We start from the raw sequence: 16,669 nt of genomic DNA on the forward strand, positions 1-16,669 counted from the left end.
ACTTTTCACAATCTAATGGAGGAAGCAAAATTTCCTTTGGTGTCTTACGTCCTACATAGCGAGGACAACCATGTCATAGAGGTGTACGGGGATGGATGGAATCCCAACTTTGGAGGCAGCACTACTGCTTGATATACTGTATATATTTTTAGTTGATCTTTAGATACAACTTCTGGCAAGCGGGAACAGCCATACATGGATCGAAATTTGGCTGGTCTTTACTAAACTGTATGAATTTCCATCCCTCTATTGGCAGTGTTAGGCTCCCTGTTCCTAAGGCTCTGTTCACATCTTCACGTGATCGCTGCGATTCTGCCCACGATTCACAATAGTGGCAAATCGTGGGACTGCCCGTGTGTTGCCCGTCAATTTCAATAGCACCCCAAAGGTGGTGCGATTTTCCTGCGATTTGTCAAGCGACAAACGCAGTAAAAATGCCCGAACAGAACAGGAGTACATGAGCTCCTTTTGGGTGACGGGCATCCCGCGATTCTAGTTGCGCAATTTTACCGCGATTGTAGCCCCCATAAGCCTAGATTCAAGAACTTTACAAATCTGCACAAATAAATTCCTAACATACACAATACAAAGCAACAGTATCATTGTTCAGAAAAAGCTCCCCCTTAGTCATTAAAAAGCCATCCTTAAAGTGTTACTAAACCCAGGACCCTGCATTCACTATATCTGGTCTCCCACAGTACACAGAACATGGAAGAATATACAAGATTTAAGTAACGAGAGTGGTAACATTATCAGTAATCAGCATGCATTCATGAAGATTCGTTCTTGCCAAACCAATCTATTAACCTTCTATGAGGAGGTGAATTGCCATCTAGATAAAGGAAGGCCCGTAGACGTGGTGTGTCTGGATTTTGCAAAAGCATTTGACACAGTTCCCCATAAACGTTTACTGTACAAAATAAGGTTCGTTGGCATGGACCATAGGGTGAGTACATGGATTGAAAACTGGCTACAAGGGCGTGTTCAGAGGGTGGTGATAAATGGGGAGTACTCGGAATGGTCAGGGGTGGGTAGTGGGGTTCCCCAGTGTTTTGTGCTGGGACCAATCCTATTTAATTTGTTCATAAACGACCTGGAGGATGGGATAAACAGTTCAATCTCTGTATTTGCAGACGATACAAAGCTAAGCAGGGCAATAACTTCTCCGCAGGATGTGGAAACCTTGCAAAAAGACCTGAACAAATTAATGGGGTGGGCAACTACATGGCAAATGAGGTTCAATGTAGAAAAATGTAAAATAATGCATTTGGGTGGCAAAAATATGAATGCAATCTATACACTGGGGGGAGAACCTCTGGGGGAATCTAGGATGGAAAAGGACCCGGGGTCCTAGTAGATGATAGGCTTAGCAATGGCATGCAATGCCAAGCTGCTGCTAACAAAGCAAACAGAATATTGGCATGTATTAAAAAGGGGGATCAACTCCAGAGATAAAACGATAATTCTCCCGCTCTACAAGACTCGGGTCCGGCCGCACCTGGAGTATGCTGTCCAGTTCTGGGCACCAGTCCTCAGGAAGGATGTACTGGAAATGGAGAGAGTACAAAGAAGGGCAACAAAGCTAATAAAGGGTCTGGAGGATATTAGTTATGAGGAAAGGTTGCGAGCACTGAACTTATTCTCTCTGGAGAAGAGACGCTTGAGAGAGGATATGATTTCAATTTACAAATACCGTACTGGTGACCCCACAATAGAAATAAAACTTTTTCGAAGAAGGGAGTTTAATAAGACTCATGGCCACTCATTAAAATTAGAAGAAAAGAGGTTTAACCTTAAACTACGTAGAGGGAACTGTAAGAGCGGCAAAGTATGTGGAATTCCCTTCCACAGGCGGTGGTCTCAGCGGGAAGCATTGATAGCTTCAAGAAACTATTAGATAATCACCTGAACGACCACAACATACAGGGATATACAATGTAATACTGACATATAATCACACATAGTTTGGACTTGATGGACTTGTGTCTTTTTTCAACCTCACCTTCTATGTAACTATGAAATGCAATTTGTTTAGTAAATACTGCTAAATACATTTTCTCATCAGCAGTATACAGTATAGCAATCTTGTGACTAATATCAGTGTCTGGTTACCGCTTGTAGGAGGAGTTTTCATTCTCCTCTGACTGTCCTATGATGCTGCAGGGGCTGATCCTAGTCAGATATTTGTGAACACAGCCATGAAGTGCACATGCCCCAGGATTTACATGACTGTCATTTCTAAGCCTGGCATCTCAGTCCAGGTAGTAGATGGTGATCCTGGATGATGCCTGAACAAAGATGGCACTGTTTGGAGATGAAAGCAGATGACCAGAAGGCTCACAGATGAGGGTGCTGCCTTTACCATAAGAACATTTATTTGATGACAGGTCCGCTTTAAACACCACTGACACCTGCTGCAACTGCTCACAAGTACTTTGGTGGGTACACAAAGTCACAAGAACCAAAGAATTATGGATGATCATTCACATTGGGTCTTCGAAGATCACTTTAACACACCCGCAGCTTGATAAGTTACAGATCACCCAAACGTCACGAGTGATTTTCAAAGAAGCTGCGCCATTTGCAGAAATCATATGAATCCACGGACAGCGTGAGGTGTGTTATTGTATCCAAACTTGGACATCCAGAAGGTCATCAGTTAAAATGTATCTCTAGCCAAAATTTCCTTTTTAGTTTTGGATAAAGTGAGGGAAGGATTCGAAACCCTGTCAGGTTTCTATTGCTGTCTGTGCTGACGCCAGGGAGATTCTCCAACTCTGTCTGTCCTGGTGGCTCTGGTACAAATAGTTAAAATCCCAAACTTTTGAGTTTTTACAATAGGATGTGATAGAAAATCTTCAAATGGGGACAACTATCTAGGAGGGGATATCTTTTTACTTTGGTGAGAGACCTCTCAGCCCTGTGTCTGCAGGACAGGAAGTAAAGGCAAATCCCTTCGATGGGACGCAGGCAGAAAAAGAAAAAACAGCGGTCCAAACATTCTCTTCTCCATCCAAAAGGAAAAGAAAACAATGTTTTGGCCTTATGTACCCTTTAAAGGATATCTGAACCCAAAAACAAAAAGTAAAATATTGCACTTTACCAGTTCTTCAATGTGGTGGCAGTGTTTGTTTTCCTCTTTTGCTTTATTTTCACCCGCTGATCCTGCCAGTAACACACTTCCTGTCCTAAAATGACAATGTTCTCCCTCTACTGCACATGTCAAACACAAGGCCCGGGAGCCAAATCCGGTACACCAGGCCATTTTATGTAGCCCTTGCACCTCTCCTGCAGCTGCGACACCTCTCATCTCATCTCTGCCCCCACATTCTCTCAGCAGTCAGAAGCAGAGAGCAGGACAGAATTGCTCTGCCAGATCCTGCGCTTCTCCGTGCAGCTGCAGAGAGGCTCGTCTCTGCCACCCTCTCGTCTCAGCAGTTGGCAGCAGAGAGGAGGACAGAACCCCTCCTTCAGATCCTGTGCCTCTGTGCAGCCACAGCACCTCTGCCTCCCCTGGTGGTCTCAGCATTCAGCAGACTCTGCAGCGGACTCCAGCCTTCCTCTGGTCCTCCTCCAGACCCTGCCCTTTCTGCTTCCCATCTCCTCCCCCAGCATCTTCCTGGCAGCTACACATGGTAAGGGGGGTGCACTGTGATGTAAGGGAGGGTGGGGGACTCTCATGACTTCTGATGGGGAGGGCTCTTGACATCTGATGGGGGGGGGCTCTGGAAATCTAGTCTTACCATTTACATCCAGCAATATGAGGGTGACCATGATGCTGATGCGGCCCGTGATAAAACAAGAGTTTGACACCCCTGCTCTATTGTACTAGAATATGAGGAACAAGACAGGACTACAGAACCCTGCCTCTCTCCTATTGTACATAACACAGAGGGGGTGTGGCTCTGTAGTCCTCGGGGATAACTGACAACAAAGTAATTGATAACAGTCAGCATAGGAAGTTATGAGGTCTCAACATATCTGGCAGGATCACAGGATATTTTTTGAACATATCAATCAGATGTAACAAAACACTTGCAGTGGTGTATTTAACAGACCAAAACTTATCACGTGTTTATTTTTAGTTTTTTGGGGTTTGCATACATAATAAGAGCCTGTTCACACTAGGCGCAGCAGAACTGCATTGGGCAGCCATTCCAGTGAGTGCAGTCTCCCCCGCAAAACCAGACAAAAAGCCTCGTCCCCTACCTGGCCAATTCACACCAATGGGAGTGTGCTGAAAAAAAAAGTTCATTTTCTACTGCCTCGCACTGCGACAAAAAGAACCTAATGAAATGGCACTTTGTGACGTTTCAATAAAGTTCATTTTACAAAATAAACAGTGTGATGCGCCACAGTCGGCATATCAGCACCGCCGACATCCCACAGCACACCAGCACTGATGTGAACGGGCCCTTGCAACCGATTGGTTCCAATAACGGCTTACGATGGAACATAAATCAGAATCCACCAGGGATGGGAAGTAACAGGATGGAAAAAAAATAAAAAGAGTACAGGACCACAAAGTCATGAATCTTCTAACATCGTTCCAAGGAAGCTTAACGCACTCAGCTGTACCCCCCCCCCCTCCACACACACACACACACACACACACACACACACACACACACACACACACACACACACACACACACACACACACACACCCACTACTCACCTGGATGTATGGCTGCTCATACCAGAGACAATAAAGATTTGACTAAACAAACGTATATAGCCGACAGAAAAGAGAAATCGTAATGGTGCTCAGGAATACCAGCCAAACCTAAGCTGGCTGTGCGTTATGCAATTTGATTGTACAATCTTCTCTAGATCCACCATCATCTATGTAGTGCCAGGACTTGCCCGATTGGATACAAATTGGGCAGACTGTGCAATCTGATTGTATAGTAATGTTGTATGGCATTTTAATTTGTTTTTTTTAGATTTAACCACAATAAAGAAAGTATAGTTGTGCTTCAAAAATCCTATCTTTTACAATACGATACAAAAAAAAAAAAATGTAGACCCCATATACACTATACAACTTTTGTTTTCCTTTAGATTTACCAAAACCATGTAGTTCAAGGGCCTGCCTGATTGCATACAAATTGAAACTCTTAAGGTTTGACCTCATATTATATGGTTTTGGTAGATCTGAAGGAAAAAAAAAAAATCTACAGATAATTGTATAGTGTGTATCCAGCTACTATATATAGGTGTGTGACACTAAAATTAATTTAGGAGTGAATTGTATAGTGTATGGCCAGGAATAAAAAAAAAAAAAAAAAAAAGGTTTTTTTTTTTTTTGCTGGAAATTGCCATGCGCCTGTTTTTTTACATCTAGATACAGCGGAAACATCTCCTGTCCACAACAGCGTTTTTTTTTTTTTGCGTTGGAAAATCAGTTTGGTTGATAACTGCCAGATGGCGATTGCCTTTGAGGTGACCTGATTGACGCAAATCCCATCTATAGTCAGCCTTTGCTACAAAGTAACTCCCACGATCAGTGTGGGTCCTTCTATAGTCCTAATACAAGTGTAGAGCACTTCTTTGTATATAGGAATGTCCAGTATATACTGACACCCATCCATGGGAGAGCGGATTAACCCTTGAAGGGGAAGGAGGGATTTTGACAACTGTCCAGCATCTGACCCCACAATTTCCAGCACAGAACCTAAATCCAGTTACCAAACTGGATCAGAATACATTTGCATTCTAAAATGAATAAAAAGAATACAATAATAAATAAATACAATAAATTCTGAAACAAAAGTGAAACGGGCCCTCCTAAAAGGACAATCTAATGTGATCAGGGAACAGAAGAGCAGGGTGCATGCCCCTGGAAATGCAGGATCTGCCCCATGGGGGGGCTGGTAGAGTTAGTGACCCCCTGGGAAGACTAGTTAGTGTGGGTTAGTTAGTGTTATCACCAAGGACAGGACTCACCTGCATGTCCAGCACAGGATCCCAGGACAAAAATAATTTCCTTGTCACCCTCGGGTCACCGGGCTCCAGGGGTCATACCACAGACACAAGTCCAAGTCACTCTCCTGCGCTGGAATTGGCCCCTGACAGCTCCTCTGTGGCCCCTGCGAGGTGATCTGTGGTTCCTGGCTATAAATGTGTTCCCAGAAAATGTATGTACGGGTCCCAAGCTGCAAAGTGTGGCCCCTGGCTGCAGGTGTGGCCCCCGATTGCAGCGACTGGCCCCTGAGATGTGCTGTGGCCCCTGGGAAAAAAAAGAGCTCTGTAGTTCCTGGCTGCAGAAGGTGGCCCTTGAAAGAGATGCTCTGCTGCCCCTGGCTTCAGGTGTGCTCCCTGGCTCTAAGGACCGGCCCTTGCATATACACTGTGGCCCCTAAGAGTTTCTGTGTGGCCCCTGACACTCCAGATGAGAAACTTTCCCGGAGCGGCCAGTGTCACTAGTGAGAGCAGAGCGGAGAGCCCCAGACACGCCCCCTCTCCGCGATCACCCCGCCCACCGCAGCACACACCTCCAAGCCTACTCTGCATAGCGAGTATGTCTCCCCGCCTACCGCTCATTACCACGCCCACTACCTAAGTACAGAGAAGAAGGGGATCGCTGAGCTCTGCTGATGTCCAGGACTGATCGGGCTTTGTTCCTGGAGGTGTCCCAGCGCCCCCCATATCTGCTTCACAACTCCATCATACTCCAGAAACTCCATACACATCTGATAGTTCAGAGAAAAAAACTAAAGTAGAAACTCAACTAACTAGGAATTAAAAAATGGGGCAATGAAAGTGGAGGTTTTAGTAACCATTCTGTATGAATTCATTCCTGATCTGTTATAATATACAGCAACGGTATCATTTTTCCAGAAAACCTTCACTTTTTATCATTAAGACGCGGGCCAGATCTAGCCTATCAGATCTGGGGGTGCAGTAAAAATAAGTCAGGGGCACAATGACAACACTGTGTGTGAATCACAATACTAGTATGTATTAGGCTGTCATTAGGTTAGGGTGATTAAACAGAACCTGTACTCCCTTATAGTTGTCCCCCTATCAGAGACCCGCTTTACATCAGGAGTGCTCATCAGAGTCCCCTTTATATCAGGTTCCCATAAGAATGCCCCCTTACATCAGGTCACATCAGAGTGCCCCTTACATCTGGGTTTCCGTCAGAGTGACCCCTTATATCGGGTTCCCCGAGTGCCCCCTTACATCAGGGTCTCCGTCAGAGTGCCCCCTTACATTAGGTTCCCATCAGAGTGCCCCCTTACATCTGGGTTTTCGTTAGAGTGCCCCCTTACATCAGGTTCCCATCAGAGTGCCCCTTACATCAGGGTCTCTGTCAGAGTGACCCCTTATATCAGGTTCCCAGAGTGCCCCCTTACATCAGGGTCTCCATCAGATTGCCCCCTTACATTAGGTTCCCATTAGAGTGCCCCTTTACATCAGGGACTCCGTTAGAGTGTCAGAGTGCCCCCTTACATCGGGTTCCCATCAGAGTGCCCCTTACATCAGGTTCCCTATCAGAGTGCCCCTTACATCAGGGTCTCTATCAGAGTACCCCTTTACATCAGGTTCCCATCAGAGTGCCCCTTACATCAGGTTCCCATCAGAGTGCCCCTTACATCAGGGTCTCTGTCAGAGTGCCCCTTACATCAGGGTCTCCGTCAGAGTGCCCCCTTACATCAGGGTCTCCGTCAGAGTGCCCCCTTACATCAGGGTCTCCGTCAGAGTGCCCCCTTACATCAGGGTCTCCGTCAGAGTGCCCCCTTACATCAGGGTCTCCGTCAGAGTGCCCCCTTACATCAGGGTCTCCGTCAGAGTGCCCCCTTACATCAGGGTCTCCGTCAGAGTGTCCCCTTACATCAGGTTCCCATCAGAGTGCCCCCTTACATCCTGGTCCTAATCAGAGTGCCCCCTTACATCAGAGTCTCCATCAGAGGGCCTCTTTCGACCAGGGTCCCCATCAGAGTGCTACTTGCATCAGGTTTCCTCATCAGAGTGCCTCTTACATATGATCAGTTATCCCCATCAGAGTGCCCTCTTGCACCAGGTGTCCCCATTAGAGTGCCTCCTTACATCAGAGTCTCCATCAGAGTGCCTCCTTGCATCAGGGTCTCCATCAGAGTGCCTCCTTGCATTAGGGTCCCCGTCAGAGTGCCCCCTTACATCAGGGTCTCCGTCAGAGTGCCCCCTTACATCAGGGTCTCCGTCAGAGTGCCCCCTTACATCAGGGTCTCCGTCAGAGTGCCCCCTTACATCAGGGTCTCCATCAGAGTGTCCCCTTACATCAGGGTCTCCGTCAGAGTGCCCCCTTGCACCAGGTGTCCCCATTAGAGTGCCTCCTTTCATCATGGTTCCCATCAGCGTGCCCCCTTACATCAGAGTCTCCATCAGAGTGCCTCCTTGCATCAGGGTCTCCATCAGAGTGCCCCCTTACATCAGGGTCTCCATCAGAGTGCCCCCTTACATCAGGGTCTCCGTCAGAGTGCCCCCTTACATCAGGGTCTCCGTCAGAGTGCCCCCTTGCACCAGGTGTCCCCATTAGAGTGCCTCCTTTCATCACGGTTCCCATCAGCGTGCCTCCTTACATCAGAGTCTCCATCAGAGTGCCTCCTTGCATCAGGGTCTCCATCAGAGTGCCTCCTTGCATCAGGGTCTCCATCAAAGTGCCTCCTTGCATTAGGGTCCCCATCAGAGTGCCCCATTACATCAAAGTCTCCATCAGAGTGCCTCCTTGCATCAGGGTCCCCATCAGAGTGCCCCTTGCATCAGATTTCCCCATCAAAGTGCCCCTTACATATGATCCGTTATCACCATCAGAGTGCCCCCTTGCACCAGGTGTCCCCATTAGAGTGCCCCCCTTGCACCAGGTAACACCAGAGTGCCCTCTTACATCAGGTGTCCCCATCAGAGTGCCCCCTTACAACTGGTTCCCATCAGCCTGCTCCCTTACATCAGGGTCCAGTATACATGTGATCAGTTATCCCCATCAAAGTGCTCCCTTGCAACAGGTGTCCCCATCAACGTGCCCCCTTACAACAGGTGTGCCCTTTGGCGTGCTTCCTCTTTACATCAATTGCCCAAATCAGACTGACTCATGGATCGGTGGATGCACTCTCAGAGACCTGGAGGGGCACACCTAAAATCTAGGGGGGGGGGGGACCAGCCCACCCAGCCCCCCCAATATACGGCCTTGTTAAGACACCATGGTTGATCTCCAGTCAGTGACTTTATCTAGGCTGATATGATGTCCTCAGTCTGCTGCAGGCAGTAGGCAGCATTTCCTCAGTCATCTCTGCCCCAGTGCTCAGACTGCAACATTGTAACTTTGTAGCAAGTCACAGGATGAGAGGATGCAACAGGGGCTGACCTGTGGCAGACATTTGTGAACGCAGCCAAGAGCTGCACACAGGCACTAGGATTTACAACTGTACCATCTCGGAGTCAGAATCTCAGTCCAGGAAGTAGACAGTGAACCTGGGTGATGCCTGAACAAAGATGGCTCTGTCCTGGAGAGAAAGGCAGATGAATACATTGTCCGGGGGGGGAATACTGTGCTCTCTATGAAATCTGGCACAATACTTATTATTGCAGCTTATTGTTGACAGTCATAGTAGCTATCATGGCATATGAATAAATATTTTAATGACTAAGTAGTTATTTTGATATTTTAAATAGTAAGTGATATCACAGTCACTTTCATGATGTCATAATTGTGATTCCAATGGCATCAAATATATTGCAATTGGTAATGTGCCATGATAATGTTGAGGAAGATATTTTCCTACAGCACTATAATACATGGTGGAAACCTGTGCAAAAAGAAAAAAAGATGTCTATGCTGCAACCTGTCACTAACAACTAACAGTGGAGCCCCCCAGTAACATTGTTTTATTACATCTCGATCCTGCTAGTACATATTTTATTTGTACACTTCCTGTAACAGGGTGACAACACTATTATTTCCGCAGCAACATTGTCATCCTGTATACAGTGTAGTCTTAGATGAAAACGTAGTTTAAAGCCCATTTAAAGTGGTCATAAAGGCAGAAGGTGTTTTACCTTATAGTAGAACTATAGGCAAGACTTTTTTTCTTTTTTACGTTAAAGTAGAACTATAGGCAAAACCTCTTTTTTTTTTTTTTTTTTTTTTTTGCCATTTATGTCTATTTGGGTAGATTTACCTTCACTTCCTGTCCCATAGCCAAAACAGGAAGTGAGTGTATATCCCTGCAAATTAAGGAAATCCCTTGCCCCCTCACCACCACCAGGTCACCAGAACTAGTGCCCCCATTGGAAGATTTCCCAAGTGTTCCTGTTCTGGGGATAACCCAGAATTTGAGATTTTCTTTTACTTTCACTTTTAATGATAATGGTAAACAGGACAGATTCAGAGGATATATCTCCCTAATAGAGACACAGACAGCAATAAAAACATGCCAGGTCTTCTAATCCCTCTCCACTATATCCAAAGCTAAAAAAAGTTATGTCATTAGTTATACTTTAATCGCTTGCCGACCAACCACCGTCATTATACTGCAGCAGGTTGGCATGGCTGCGTGAATCGCCGTAGGTGTACGTCGGCCGCTTTAAGAGCTCTAGGTGGCGTGATGCCAAAGCCAATACGGGTGGCCAGCGGCCGCGATGTCCGCCGTCAACCCGCGATTGCTCCTTTAAAGATCCAGAACGGGGATCTGTCAATGTAAACAGATAGATCCCCGTTCTGACAGGGGAGTAGAGAGAGATCTGCTGTTCCTAGTGATCAGGAACAGCGATCTCTCTCCTCCTCCAGTCAGTACACTTCCCCACACAGTTAGAAACACCTCCCTAGGGGACATTTAACCCCTTGATCTTCCCCTAATGTTAACCCCTTCCCTGCCAGGGTCATTTATACAGTAATCAGTGGCTATTTCTAGCTCTGGTCACTGGTCCCAAAAAAGTGTCCGATCTGTCCGCCGCAATATTGCAGTCCCACTAAAAATCGCAGATTTACTAGTAAAAAATAAATAAATAAAAATGCCATAAATCTATCCCCTTTTTTTTAGACGCTATAACTTTTGCGCAAACCAATCAATATATGCTTATTGCAAATTTAATTTACCAAAAATATGTAGAAGAATTCATATTGGCCTAAACAACTGATGAAGAAATTCTTTTTTTTTGTTTGTTTTTTTTGGGGGGATATTTATTATAGCAAAAAGTAAAAAATATTGTTTTCTTTTTCAAAACCGCAGAGGTGATCAAATACCACCAAAAGAAAGCTCTATTTGTGGGAAAAAAGTACATACATTTTGCTTGGGTACAACGTCGCAAAAAACGCGCAATTGTCAGTTAAAGCGACGCAGTGCAGTATCGCAAAAAATGGCTTGGTCATAAAGGGGGCAAATCCTTCTGTTCCTCAAGTGTTTAATGCATTCTATGCATTAAGGTAAAAACCTTCTGATTGCAGCTCCCCCTTATACTTACCTGAGCCCAATCCTGATCCAATGCTGTGCCTGAGAGTAGCATCACTGCTCTCTCTCCTCATTGGCTCAAAGGCAGCAGTGGGAGCCATTGGCTCCTGCTGCTGTCAATCACAGTCAGGGAGGAGGGAGCGGGTGGCAGGGCCGCGCCACGCTGTGTGTGTCATTGAGCCTGTACAAGTGTCCCCATAGCAAGTGGCTTGCTATGGGGGCATTCAGCAGAGAGGAAGAGCCAGGAGAGCCAGCAGGGGACCCAAGAAGAGAAGGATCAGGGGTGCTCTGTATAAAACCATTGCAGAGGTAAGTATGGAATTTTTGTCATTTTAAAACATTTTTTTTTCCCTCTACAATCACTTTGAGGATACATTCATCCAGAGTATAATAGGCATTTTTTTAATGCCTACCATAATTCTTCTGGCGCTTTCCTGCACCTGCAGAGCCACATGTGCCACACACAGCCAGTCATACAAGTGAATGCGTGTACATGGCTGTACTTTTTGTAAACACCAATTTTTGTTTTTTAAATCCACGGTGGTGCAAAACCTAGAACAAAAAAAAGCCTGTAAGTGAACAAAAAACGTGCATGTGAAACACACACTAAAAAGTGCTCTTAAGGTTGTGCTTTAGTCCAACCCCCGAAGGAGTAGGGCCTCTACCCTGACCCCCAAGGCTTCTGGCGGGGCCATACTGTAGGTTTACATGATCTGCCTAGCCAAAAGGCCTGACAGACCCCATTCTTCTAGAAGAGCCGAAGCCATCCATCGAGTACTAGGTTGGGGGAGCTCATCTGAAGCGAGACCCCCCAGAGGCAGGGGAGGAAGGAACCTTATGGCCACACATCCTCCCCCTAGATGTCAGGGTAAGCCCAAGGACTCACATCCTTCATCCGTGAGAAAACACACACAAAAGTGAAAGGTGACCAACTTGGGGAAAAAAAATAAATAAAGTGGCCGTGCAATGGTGCACTGGCCGGGCCCTAAGGCCTGGTAAACAAAAATTGCCCTGGACTTTATGCAAAAGGCCCAGCCCATAGAGGCGCAGTGTAGAAAGAAAGCAAATTTGTTGATTTTCACCATGTGCCTTTTCACACAGTGGGGACCCACACCCAAGTGTTACTAAGAACCCCCCCAAGCTGACCACTCCAAGGGGGCACAGACACCACAGACCCAACTGCCTGTGGGCGCCCCAGTTTCTGTTCCAGCCAGTACTAACCTTCCAAACACCCATCACTCTAGCAGATTTGCATAGCCATCGCCCCAGCCTTGCTCAGGCCAGGATGATAGCACAGCACCCGCACTGGATCACTGATAAGAACAAATAATACATTTGATCTTCAAAAGACCGAGAAGCGATACTACTGTTGTAAACACCAATGCTTCTTTGCATCAACATTTACCTACACATGCACGTAGGGTGGATTTCAACAGTGGTCAGTGCATCAACAAGCTCTTGCTTTCTTTACCGCTAGTGATGAGCCGAAATGCCCTGGGTTCAGTTTGACCAGTGTTCTGCGAACTTCAAAGAGGTTTGGATGCAGAACCCAAACCAGGTTCAAATCAATGGGAGATGGATCTGTCAAATTAAAAATGCCCGTTTTCTGAGCTAAAAAGCAAGGCAGTGTCAAAAATAGCACAGAGCTGATGCAAATGTGTTATTTTTTTTAAATTCCATGCAGCTGGGAAAAAAAACAATGACCCAGCGCACGCAACTGACTCAAAGGTGACACTAGCCAAATGACAACTTCATGAGCTGTCATCAGCTATATAAGGGAAGAAGTGGGGATAGTGGTGACATAACTGACCAAAAATGGCCATGGCCATATTTTGTTGTTGTCCCCCCATCCTTAGTTAAGGTGGTAATAAACCCGCAAAAGTAAAATTAGTCTGTGTATGCAGTAAAGCATGCTTGTTATACTCACTGTGGAACCTATGTGGTTTATTCTCTGCATTGTATAAAAAGGCTGTTTGATCCTGTGTTCTCTGATCCCCCCTTCTTCCACTGACCCCAAACCATCTCCTGATAGTACAGAGGCTTGGGGACAAGCTGCACATGCTCAGTTTGGTGTGTATTGCTAGAGAGTTTTTTTTTTCTTGGGAAAGTGCATGTGATCAGCACTTTCCAGACAGAGGGTCAGGGTCCTGCACTTTTATAGGACAGTGAGAGGAGAATGAAAATTCCTCCTACAAGCTTTAAACAGACATTGCTTTAACCGCTAATGAGAAAAGGTATTTAGGAGTTTATATTTAGTAAAACTATTGCATTTCCATGTTTGGTGTACTGTGGGAGACCAGATAAAGTGAATGCAGGGTCCTGGGTTAAGTAACACTTTAAAAGTGACAGGGATTCCCCATGACATCAGTGGTTCCTAGGGATGCTACAGGTGAAAGAGCAATGCGCGCCGTCATCTAGTAATTTAGGGGCAAAAACAGTCCGTGAGTAGGTGATATAAAGCCTCAGCACGCCCCGTCTATTGCTGTCTGAAGAACAACCTGAACGCAAATTGCTCTTCAGACAGCAAAGCAAGACTAAATGAGACCCAAGAGATATTTTGATGCTATTTATTTTCCTCATAGTTTTGTGTTGCCTGGAGATATTCTTTCAATTTTTTTGTTTATTGTGATACTTTGCACAAACAGTTTTCCTTCAATCATCAACTGCCTGGGCACGCTGGGAGTTGTGGTTCCTCAACAGCTGGAAGGCTGGTAGCACTGTCCGTTAGTAATCCCCCAGCAGGTGTCAGTTTCCCTGCCTCCCGGGTGTTAGGGGAAATAATCCTCCACCATTAGCGGGCGATATCCGTCATACATTCCGAGAAGCTTTGGAGTGTTTACAAACTTTACTTTAACAACAAGACTGCAGCACTAATTACTGACATGTGATCTGTGTAAGGTATAGCACAGGGATTAGTGACAGTGTAAACACAAGTCGTGTCCAGTCGGGACAACAAATCGATAGACATGATGTTCACAGCTAAGGCAGAACAGATGGATTTGACCTAGAGTGCAGAACATTTTAGGAGAGTTAGAGAAAGGAGCAGTCCTCCACCAGTACAGGGTATTTCAGGAAAGGAGAGTAAATTTGTTCATAAAAGGATCAGAATTTGGCCAGCTTAGCAGGGACCGGATGAATTTCGGTCTATGTGTGGCCCTGCCTGATCGAATTCAAACACGTTGGCTGTAGCTGCTGATCAATGTATTCTGACAGCAGCCGGAGCCGCTGTCAGAATACAATGTCCTGATGGGGGGGGGGGGGTTAGGAATTCCTCCATTCACCTTGTTTGTGTGGATAGAGCATTCTTAGTTCTTTTTTCATTCAGCCCACCTGGCTGAAGAAAACAGGCCATGTATAGCCTGCTTAAAACCATTTTTTTTTCCAAATGTAGCAGCCTCCCTGACTTCCAAGGGCCTGATGGTAACCCCCAGAGCCAGGGAAAACTGACATTCCTCCTCAGGGCGCAGGTTACTGGGCATAGTGGGTGTGGTGCAAGGTGAAAAGATTGGGCGCCAGTCACTTTTCATAAAAATGAATAAAGAGATTTTATTTCTCTTAAAAGGAACGGTGGGATAGAGGGTTAGGGCACAGGACACCCTTAGGCAAATGCAGTAGCAATTAGGCAAACTCCACAGACAAAAATAGAACTAGATAAAACAAAAAAATGTGCGCTCATAATCAGTGTACAAATCTAATCATATTGAGAAATTTACAAATAAATACAAATAAAATTCCTGGAACGTGCATCGATCAAAGTGCCATAAATAAAAAATCTGAAGTGAGATGTGTACTGGTGTGCATAAAAATGCATATAAATGAACAACTCAAAAGACCCAGCACTAAATACGTTGTTACATTAACCAATCCTTAAATACAATAAAGCTTCTCAGCAGTGAAAAAACTTGAAAATAGTGGAGGTAGTCCATAGACTGAACGACAGAAGAAAAAGTTCCATAAGAGTGTATCCACTTCATGAAAGCAGGGGAAGACATCCACGATCCATCGGGTCAGGACCCACACAGATAGATGGGGAAGGGTGGAGTGTATAGATGAAACTCTCACTAAATCCAAAGTTATTGAAAGATGGACCCTTACCCTAAGCGGTGGACCTCCCTGTTGGCAAGGTCTTACGTGCAAGCAGATTTAGCCCTCTGCGGGGACTATTGGTTGATGGTATCCGAAACTGCTGATGAGTCCCGCGTCTCCAACCTGGCGTGATCCAACTCGTCCACCTGAAGAGGGGTGATAAGCCCAAAGGGAGGTGGGTAAAAAGTAGAAAAGGGCTCCAATGGTGTAGTATATAATGGTAACATTTATTGTTGTTATATACAACAGGGCCGGAGGAAACAAACTCTGTAAAACAATAATAAAAACTAGTCAAAAATAGCCGGCATTAAAAACAAACGAACACCCGTGCAAATCATGGGGCGGACTGAGTGATGGCTTACAATGTGTAGCCACGCCCTACATGTTTCGTCACAACTGACGTCTTCAAAGGGGCACGGGCGACGCATCAAGCCATCACTTTTGTAGTGCTGAGCGTATACCAAGCCTCGTTTCTGACTCGGTGTCGTACAGCACTTAACAATCATCAGAGAAATAGAAAGGAAAACCAGGCCTCTATCTGGTGCTCTCCCCGGGATGAGTACTACCATGGTAACCTCCCGTAAGCGGAAATCCCAAATAAGAAAGGAAGTTAACCCTTTATGAGAGAAATCATAGGTCCGCTCTGCCAAGCAGCTCTAAAGAGTGAATGGTATAAAACCAGATGAGCTCCTGTCTAGCATATGACCCTAATGGTTCCCCTAAATCCATAAAGTGTATTCACACATATCCCAATAATGGACTATGTAAAAAAACTAAAAAATATAAAATTATTTTTCCCAACTCATTAAAGGGGCAAAAAAAAAAAAAAATAATTAAATTAAAGATAGAAAATAAAAAATAATAAAATACACAAAAATTATAAAAATAAGTACGAATCAACCCAAGTGGTCCCTTATATACAGCACTATAATAAAAGGCACATTCATTAACGGGAAGAGCACCAAATACCATATATTTCAAATTAATGATTAGGGGATACACTACCATAACGAATATATAATCGATGTCATACAACATCTAGACATTCCAAATATATATATAAATGCAAATACATGGTCGCGACATGAGAAATAGACATAAAACCATCATGAATGTATTGTCATGTACGAACTTTCAGTGACATTAACTAT

General features: G+C 45.2%; 1 protein-coding gene across 1 annotated transcript in view; it reads right to left on the minus strand.

Annotated features, from left to right (window-relative positions):
- Positions 1–6,480, minus strand: part of WNT5B (Wnt family member 5B) — a 203,012-nt gene extending 196,532 nt beyond the window's left edge. Inside the window, exon 1 of the mRNA XM_073621601.1 lies at positions 5,950–6,480. Within this exon, the coding sequence (XP_073477702.1) occupies positions 5,950–5,955 (6 nt within the window). The 5' untranslated portion in view covers positions 5,956–6,480. The remainder of the gene's footprint in view (positions 1–5,949) is intronic.
- Positions 6,481–16,669: the final 10,189 nt, after the last annotated feature.

Source organism: Aquarana catesbeiana, linkage group LG03 (assembly GCF_042186555.1).
Source record: "Aquarana catesbeiana isolate 2022-GZ linkage group LG03, ASM4218655v1, whole genome shotgun sequence".
Lineage (NCBI taxonomy): Eukaryota > Metazoa > Chordata > Amphibia > Anura > Ranidae > Aquarana > Aquarana catesbeiana.